The following is a 9,969-nucleotide window of genomic DNA, read 5'->3' as shown; positions in this document are numbered from 1 at the left end:
CTGAGTAAAACGTAAACATCAAAATGGGATGTAAATAAATCATTCTGGTTAGGACAGAGAGGACAAAAAAATCTGGTGATCCAAAGGTTGTCCTGATCTCTTTTACACTGGAAAGACCACAAAAATACTGAACAAGCTTTGTGTTTTCTGTTATTATTCCTTCAGACTCACCTCTGCAGAAGTTGACTCCATATGAACATGATTCAAAACTTTTAACACATTCTTTCATGTATACTGGCGTGAAATATTTTGCACATTGGACATCAATATTTGCAGTGGGCCTATGTCTAAAGCAAAAAGTGTATTTAACGGCACGCGCATATTGGGTTTTAGTTGGAAATATTGTAGAAATTAAGAAAAAACAAAACAAAACAAAAACGTTATTATACTCTTGTTACGAAACAAAAATGCACAGACCTAACACTACTTATAAGTTAGCCCTGTATCCTGTTTATTTGGAATATATTCATCCATTTTTGCATTTTCATTACCACACCCAGTTATTAAAAAGCAGTTGTCTAAACTCAAGAATGATCTTGGGTAGATAATCTCAGATCTGGAGGAGTACAAACCAACCAAAGTTGGCAGTACACGGAGTCTGTAATCCTGCTCTGCAGATTTGGTGAAAAACACAAAACATCCAGCCACAACAAAAGTAATTTAATACAAGTGATTCGAAGGCCATGAGGCAGCTAGAGTGGCCGGACTGAGCAGGTTGCATAGGTGGAAATTGAAGGTAAGGGAGGAAAACAATGCCAGTGCCTTAAAAAAAACAGGCGATGTGGTTAATATGCTGAAGAAAAAAACCTGACACTGGAGTGATTGTTAAATTTTTCCATTAATGTGACTCACAAGACAAACACATCATGGTTTATAAAAACAACTTCAGAACCATTCAGTTGGGTATTTTTTCACATTTGCAGATTACCTTCAAAGTGTTATAAATAATATTTCTAGTTTGGCTTTGATATAAATATGCAATTCAAACACCTTTTGAAGTAAAACACTTATCAGTATTGTGTTTACAAAACAATGCCTTGAGATGCCTTTATACAGAGACAATATTGTGGACAGATTAAAGCCTTTCAGTGAAACAAGGAGGCGGTTTCGGACAACAAACATATTCGAACGAACGCAGGCGCTCACACATCCTCTTGTCGATGGACGATGAAGCTCTCCTTGAAGCTGCAGTCATTACTGTGATGTTTAATATTGTACTTGCACTTGTAACAAATGAAATAGACCCCTATCATTTCTGATGCAGATAAATACAGTGAATTTCAATGGGCACATCTAATGACAAGGCAGGTTATATAGTCATATTTTGGTTTGATTTCATTAATGTAAAGAGCCGCTGCAACAAATGACAAAGATGAGCTCCGTCTCAAATAGTATTTTCATTGTGCTGCCAGGTGAGATGAACATGCATCCTCAGTCATCCAAAGGCCTTTAACAAACAAATTTGATGGGTTTTTTTCTTCAACAAAGGGCTTGGTGAATCATAAAAATGCGACATTCACGAGCACGTTGACACGAATACACGGGCCGATATTCCATCTCTCTTGTAAAAACATCACGAGAAAGAATCCGATTACATAGAGCCGTTCTCTAAAAGGCAAGAAAGTCAGATAAATAGCTGAGAAGATGCTCACACGTCGGTTCGAGAGAAACGCTCGACGAACAGCAACCTCGGGGGCTCTCACAGTCAAATGGAGAAAGAGGTATCTGAAGATATGCGAGCCACTTCACGCCCAGATCTCAACGGGGAGAGGAAAAATAAACAATCACCACAGACAAAACGCAACAACAGACAATCGATATTTAAATATTGCAAAACATAGAAAAAGGTTTTCTTTGAGGCGCCAACATAAAATTTATATCCAATGGAGAAATTATACAAAATAAATCATGTCTGTCAAAAATTACAAATTCCTCCATAAAATGTAAAAACTTGGTAAATATTTAATTATTACTATTGTCTCAATAATAATGTTTCACGTTTGTATATTTTTTTTATGGTACTGTTATAAATATTTATGTGTGTAACACTAAATTTTGTTTTCACAAGGCATAAACAATACTTTTGTCTCTGCCACATTAAGACACACGAACACACACATTCATAGACACGCTTTCTTATATGGTGAAGACACACGCAAGCTGCCAGTCACACACACACGGGGTCAGAGAGAAGCAGGCTCTATGTGCGATTGAGGGTCTGGAAGATTCTGGATATTTGGAGCATTACAGGGCCAGTCTCTGGGTCATTCATCCACTGGGTGCTGTTCAGAGGGTTCTCCAGCATGTCTTCAAATGCTGCAGATGAAAAACAAAGCTAGTTAATGTCTGCTAGTCAATCCATGCTCTCCAGTTTCATCAGAGCAATCATTCAATCACGCCTTGTCAGGCTCCAGCTTCCCATTTTTCCTGAACATCACCCTGACAAGATCCAAACGCTGATCAAAATTGAGTGCAATAAGATATTCTGAGAAAGATAATGAATGTTTAAATTCCAAACAATGCATAGTTAAATTACCAAGTTAGTTACATAGACAGTAACCACAGTAATTTTTCTCCTACTAAAATGGATTTTAAATGCTTTGTTTTCCACAGATTTTTTTCTTCACAGTAATGACAGATGGACTGCACCGAAAATAACTCCAAGCCAAAAAAAAAGACAGAAAAACATGGTCAAAAGAGGTAACAATGACACACTTTGTTATTCTGTGAATTGCAGAACTACAAAGCATCTTCTGCACAAGGAGACGGACCTTGTCCAGTCTCTCTGCATAAGTATGCTGTATGTATGTTTTTGACCACCACAGAAAATCTTGTTCCATTTTTCAGCAGCTAGACTTAAAATGCATGTGACTTAAATGCATGTATGACTCAGAAAATATTCCTAATTTTTATAATCTTTCAGCAGGCTGCACATCATTCATGAGAGGGGTAAAGTTTGACAACAAAATGCCTTGAAATGTAATTTTACATAAAATTAAAAAAAGGCCTTTAATGTAATAAAAGCCTGATTTAAAATAAAAATGCTTTATGGAAACAAGTCTTTACAAATAAATAACGTTCAGAAGAAGAGGGGTGGTTTATCACGAAGGATGACCGGACTGGCGCATATGTACATATGCGATCGCCTCTCCGTGTCTGAGCTTACTTTGGGTCAAAACATGTACACAACACGTGACATAACCAATAAATGGATTCTCACATAAAAGCCATTCACACCGGGTGAACAAAAGCATTAAACCAAATACAGACACAAAATACTGATATAATGCACTCAGCGCTGCTAAAACGTGTTGCTAGGTAACGGCTGGCAGTTTGTTGTTGATCCAGCAAGTTGTGCTGCACCAAAGGCTCCTCTTCTCCACTTCCAGCTATTTACACTCAGCTTTACAGCACTACGCATGTCAGAGGAGTTCAGTTCAGATTACACGATGGCTGCATGACCGCACACACCTGAGATGGTATCTTTACAGGTCATGTAAACTGGAAAGATCACATCTCTGACCAAAATACATTCAATCAGATTGTGCAAAAAGTGCTCATGTAACTGTAGCTAATAAGAAACATTATAATCATCAGGTGAAAAAGAGAGAAAATTGGACAGTTTAAGAGGTAAGACCAAAACAGAGAACAAACTATAATCAAACTGGAAAAGCACTGAGGGAGATGGCAAACCTCCGGCAAGCAAACACAATCTCTCAATGACAAGTACAATTCAAAAGATTGCTGAGTTGTCATCCGGGTCACTCACAAAATTGAATCACTTGTTTCACATGAAAATGTCATCCACGTAATCCAAGTAATTTTGAACACAGACACGAAAACATAACCTTCTAGACAGAGGTTGAAAGTAGAAGAAGCTCAACAAAGAAATTCAAAATGAAGTGACTCCCGACATCCTTCTGTAGTAAGAGATTAAAAAAAAAAAAAACCATACCAAGTAAAGTTTTGGGGTTGGTCAAACCCAATTGGACCACTGGATTCTCCAGAATGGCCTGGAACAGTGGGCTGTTGGTATCAATGCCTTTGTCTAGGTCTTCTGGAGAAGGTTTTCTGTCTCCCAGCAGCCACTCACACTGTGGAAGAAAATGTAGAAGACAAAATCATTTATAAAATCATCATCACCAAATAGATTGGCTCAGCTGGTGAGACACTGCAAATAAATGACTTCATTATTCGCACTTTTAAATTCAAGGGCAGCTTTAATTTCAATTGCCCTTGAGATTAAGTCCAAATAACAAGTGTCATAAACAACCCCTCTGTCAGCCTTTTCTCTGCATTAAGTCATTTAAGTGATTTGAAATAGTGGAATATAAAAGTGTCCTTGAAGTCTTACCGCAGCATCCTGCTGGTTATTGTTGACTCTTAAAGCATCAATCACCTCTTTTTCATCGAAACCCATCTCCATTAACGCAATAACAGCCTGCGAAAGAGGTCAACAACCAGCTTACTATTCACACTCTAGTATTTCATTCAGTCGAGTCAAAGTTCAACCCACTCTTGAATCAGGTCTGAATTCTCTTTTCCTTCGAATCCTTTTGAAAATTTCCGTGAGTTCATCTTGTCTGCTGCTCTCCTCCGTGCTGGACTGACTGGAAAGGCTGCGGCGATTGACAGACGCAGAAGCTGTAGCGGATGCTGATGCAGACGACGAAGGTCCTGACGTGGCAGCAGCCGTGGCTCCTGCTGCGGTGGAAGAGGAAGAACAGTCTTGACCTGGCAGCGGCGCGTCAACAGAAGGGTCATCCACATGCTCAATCAGCCACTCCATCGCTTGCGTCACGGACATGCTGTGGACGGAGACAGCACAGATATAAGCTCTCTTGTATCTGCTCAGTTAGCTTCAGTACCAGGGGCTTATGATTAGAAAAAATACCCAATGAGAATACTTTCACCATAGATACACTGAAATATTAAGAGGACTAGCACATTTGACAGGAAACTCTGACCCTGCTTGTTCTCTGTGAAGCACAATCACCAAGCTTCTAACACTTACTGGTTGAGTCTGAGGGCTTTGATGGCACGGCTCTCACGGAAACCCATCTCGGTGAGCTGCTGCAAGGCTGTTTCATCTACACGGTCCTCTTCATCTTCATCCAGCATTGCTACAAACAAAGACACACAGCTCACATTACAAAATACAAACACACACTGACGTCGATACAGTTGGCAGTTAATACAATGCACTTAATCTAACCTTCAATGGATTAGCTAGACAGAAAACACGAAGACGATAAACTTTATTTCCACCACGTGGTGAATGTAAATCATGTGGGTAAAAGTAAACGGTGATACTAAGTCGAGTTGCACTCCACATATCCATCGGTAATGAGGCGTGGCATTTTCTAACAAAGTTAATATTTACTCCACAGTTAGCTTAAAACAGATGCAGCAAGTCCACTGGAGCAGTTCCTGACAGTAATTCACCAGGGAGCATTTTCAACTGCCGATTCATTGTGCTGGATGGACCTCTTAACCGCTAGTTTTAAGAGCCAGAAAAGTTCATATAATCAAAATGAATTCATAAAAGGCTCAAATCTTGTAAATCAGATTTGGAATTCCAGAAGCTAGACATCCTAGATAAGACGTTCGGAGGTTAAAACTAAATCAATTCCTCACCATTGGCTTTCTTGAAGAGCTCAACAGCATCAGGGTTCAAGGCAAGAAGCTTCTGTGCAACTTCAATAAGTGAAACCAAGATTTTTCTGAGCTCTGTCTGAAACTAAGCAGAAAAAAACAAGAGATTTTCAAGCATCTTTCATCGGGCATTACAAACCTTGGTCCTGCAAGCTTGAATGAGCCTTACATCTCTAATGTTGTGCTGGGTGACTGTTCGGTCAGTGTGGCGCGTTGTGAGATTGGCGGTGGCTTTTAGAATGGCGTCTTTGTCTGGAGCCTTGTTTTCTTGTTTTTTCTGGAATAAGAAAATGAGATTTGAAAACAGAATCTTCTGAGCAGTAGTGATGAATTGAAAATATTAAAAAAGTCAATCAAAATGAGCAGCATACAGCATTAGCATACAACATATTTTATGCGCAAAAATACATAATAATGTTCCTTAAAAAACATTTTTAGGATATAGAGACTAAAGACCATTGGATTAGAAATTTGAATGCACCTCAATGTCAGTAATCTTCTGCCTTTGCTAAAAGGGTCCAGGTCACAGGTGATAAGATTTATCCCTCTAAAGTTAAAGCTAAACCAACAGCTTAATGAACTTACTTTCTCTTCTGTGCTTACGTCTGCCATCTTTGGGAGGGTTGGCGGTGGTCTCTTTTTTATAAGCAGTAAAACATCTGCAAGAGAATTGACATTTGGTCAACATAAAGCTGTTGAGTGATTATTCGAAAAATCATTCTGAATCATATGCACATGCTGTACCTTTATCCTTGATATTTTCATCAGCGACCGTCTTCGTGTCTGTGAGGACTCTCTCTGTAGCAGCATGAATAAGTTTATGATGGGTGAGGGTCTTGGGGTCTTCTAGATTTCCATGTACATACTACACATGTAAAAAAACAAAAATCTCGGTTATCCTGCCTGCCTTAGTTGTTCCAGAGGCATAATCAGACAGAGCAATATAAACAAATAAATCATCATAGAAAAGGAACAAATGTGATATGCAGTTACAAGAAACGTTCAGAATTGGCGGGTCTAGACCAAAGAGGAAGTGTTACACTCTCAGCCAGTGACCACAAACCTTCTTTCATATTTACAGATTACAGATGAAAACTTAGCACATCCTTGTTTGCAAAATATGGACCAACAAAGCAATTAGAGAAACAATGATACAGACTCGGACAAAAGAATCCATGATGAGCAGAAAGGTCCCAAACAGAAGGAGAAGAGCAGCTTTTTCACATATAAAATCCTCCAAGAGGGAAATTTAATGCCAGTCTATCAAAAATGATAACTTGACAAAATTGGACACTGATCAATAAGAACATTATAGAAACACAGTGGGTAACACTCATCTTAGTTTATTGCCAGTATATTTCAGAGTGAAAACAAAACCATTGTCTGATTTTGCCGGGCGGATTCCAGATTCGGCTCAAGTTACATCACTTTAACCTGCCACTACTAACAATTTCTCATGAAAGGTGAACACTTGACTTTAAATCTGCCAGGGGCTGCAGCCGCATATTACATTTATTCAATTGAACGAATGTTTTAAAAGGGAGCAAAAGTGCAGCGATGTCTCTCTCGTGAGCGCTGCACCTAAAATCACTCTCCCGCCAAAATGTAAAAAAAAAAGAACATGCCTGCAGCAGTGGTAGTAGTAGTAATAAGATGTATTTTGTCTTTAAGTGGATCAAAACAGTTGAGTTGTTTGAAATATTCTGGGTCATTACTCTATAAGTGCTTCATGATGATGGCATATGATCACAATGTACATGTTATTACTGCCCAATATAAGTAGTTCAGTCAGTACACTGACTTCTCATGTTGTAAAATATCTCAGATGCAGTGAGGTGTACAGTGAAGTGCGCGATTGTAATGAACAGTAACTGTAACCATGTATGCCTCTGCTACCCTGACAGGGAAACATGATTACCATCCTCCACCAAACCTGGGAAGACATGGTGATCCCACTCGGCTGAATAATTGATCATTACCATATAAACATTTTGAGAGACTCTCAGAGACTTCCTAAATCACTAAAATTCGGGATTTCAATTCAAATACCAACACGTCCTTTAAACCGCTATAACCATTAAACTTCTCATTATTTACATCTTACATCGCAGATAAGCCTACATGGACTCGGTCAGGGGACTTGGGGCATTCACCAGCAACATCTACTGATGTAAAAGATTCACAAGTTTGAGCACAACAAATCAGATCAGATGTATTAATGATGACATGTTGCACGTTAGCATATTCACCCTGCAGAGGAGTAAATCTTTTAATGTTTAACTACGCTATTTCCTTCTATCCACTGTTTATAGTTCGAAATGTGTGCGTCTAAAGTTTAATTTTTAATCGGAGTAGTCATGAGGAAATGTCACATGAAGCCTGCTGCTATTTTCTCACGAGTCTTTTGGACCAGGAATGACGGGAGTTAAATCAACACAGGGTTATTCTCAAGCGATCTGATTAAAGGCAAATATGATTCATCTAAAAACCAAACGTAGCTTCTTAGCTAAACACGGCTCAAATGTCATGACTACGCTAAGGTGCGTTGCGATTTAGAACCAGTACAGTACAGTACAGCAGGCAGGAAGTAAGAAGAGCAAGTAATCGCAAGTAAAACCTGCTTGTGTCCTGGAGGTGTATCAAGACAGGAAGACACTACAGATCTCCTGAAACACTGAAGGGAACCACGAGTATATGACATGACAATGTATTCACTGTGCATCTTGCAAACACGCCTGCCTTCGTCATAAGACATGAGCACGAGACGCGAAGTTCAGGTGAAGCTGTGGACCATAGATGGTGAGAGGAGCTGTGTAATAATAGACAGTGTGTGAGGAGGACAGTTAGCTCGATGCCGGCGAGGGGCAGCCGACCTGCTGAATTATAAATAGCGAGGTCTACCCGGTTACTATAAATACAAAGGCGGTGACACTGACAATTTGCGCGGAGGACGTGCAAACACCCCGCAGAGCCTTGGCACAGCACAGAGCCTCCCAACAAACCTACATGTTTCAAACACTTCTCCTTCAGTTTCTCCACGGTGGTGTCCTCCGTCACCTCCTCCAACCACTCGGTCCCGTCCACCGTGCAGACGTGGATTTTCAACACCTTCCCAGCGAATATCTTCTCCTCCTGGACGAACATAGCTGCAGCTCACTGACGTTAGCTAATATTAGCCGCCAGCTGACCGTCGTTCTCTAAATCCACCGATAACAGACCAACTGCGGGCTCCGCCTAGCTGAGGGCCATGCTCCGCTCCCGCTGTCGGTCTTCGGTGCTGCGGTAACCGGTTCGTCCGCTCCGTGCTCACCGGCTTGTTTGTTTTTTCTCCCCAGGTAACAAGCAAACAGCCAACCAGCCTGTATCCTATTTTTACTGGAACCAATGAACTTTAAACTTTGATGGCAGCGCCCGGAGAGCATCATGGGAGTTGGAGTTCTTTTCAAACACCTTGCTCGAGACAAGGCGTTAACTACCGCGACGACCTTCTGCCGTAATAACAACAACAATAATAATAATAATCGTCCTTCTTCTTATTCTTCTTATTATTATATTATGTTTGTTGTAAATAATACTAATACTACTACTACTAGTAATAGTAGTAATAGTACTACTACTAATAATAATAATAATAATTCATAGTGCAACTAAATTCGCCACCAAAATATGACTTTTTTTTTAATTTAAGCAAATGTCAATCTCCGTCTTCGAGACAGCGAGTCATCCTTCAAGTTAATTTATCTTTACCATCTATAATCATATGATGGTTGTTTCTCAACATGTTCTGATCAATAACTCAAAGTAAGAAAACATGGTCGCGTTGGGAGAAATAAATAAAACATGTAAAAAGCTCAATCTAAACTAACAGTCTATCTGTCTGTCTATCTACACTGTATATATATACTGTAGATTCTACAGTATATATACATTGGTTTTAACCTGATAACATTTGCGTAACTGTCATGTGAAATATGAACAATAATACATACAAAACGTCAGCATAATTGTTTTTTTTTCCAAGTTGTGCAATATACTTTAAAGGTAATTTTGTGTTCATCCCACATGAAGTCTGCTGGAGAGGAACATCGTATATTTCCTTCATAGAGACGTGTTTTCTGCAGCTTCAACAAAATCCACTAGAGGGCGGGCTACACCATCTTTCCGCAAGTGCTGAGTCGCGTCACCACAGGCTTCGGTGTCATCCACTCGCCAGTAATAAAGCATTCTGTCAGCATTTGCAACAGCAAATTTTCTTCATGAGAGGAAGGAACGACACAATGACACATTGCTTCTTCAAATAATCAAACTCCAGTC

General features: G+C 39.7%; 1 protein-coding gene across 1 annotated transcript; it reads right to left on the bottom strand.

The window, feature by feature from the left end:
* Positions 1-819: 819 nt before the first annotated feature.
* ubac1 (UBA domain containing 1) lies at positions 820-9,055 on the bottom strand. The gene is made up of 10 exons (XM_053870449.1): positions 8,662-9,055; positions 6,400-6,520; positions 6,241-6,314; positions 5,825-5,932; positions 5,638-5,740; positions 5,015-5,123; positions 4,517-4,808; positions 4,355-4,441; positions 3,956-4,094; positions 820-2,316 (listed from the first exon to the last, which is right to left on the bottom strand). The coding sequence occupies exons 1-10, from the start codon at positions 8,797-8,799 to the stop codon at positions 2,201-2,203; spliced, it is 1,287 nt and encodes a 428-aa protein (XP_053726424.1). The 5' UTR covers positions 8,800-9,055; the 3' UTR covers positions 820-2,200.
* Positions 9,056-9,969: the final 914 nt, after the last annotated feature.

Source organism: Synchiropus splendidus, chromosome 7, assembly GCF_027744825.2.
Source record: "Synchiropus splendidus isolate RoL2022-P1 chromosome 7, RoL_Sspl_1.0, whole genome shotgun sequence".
Taxonomy (NCBI): domain Eukaryota; kingdom Metazoa; phylum Chordata; class Actinopteri; order Syngnathiformes; family Callionymidae; genus Synchiropus; species Synchiropus splendidus.
Note: the sequence above shows the minus strand (reverse complement) of the source record. Positions and strands in the feature narration are given on the sequence as shown.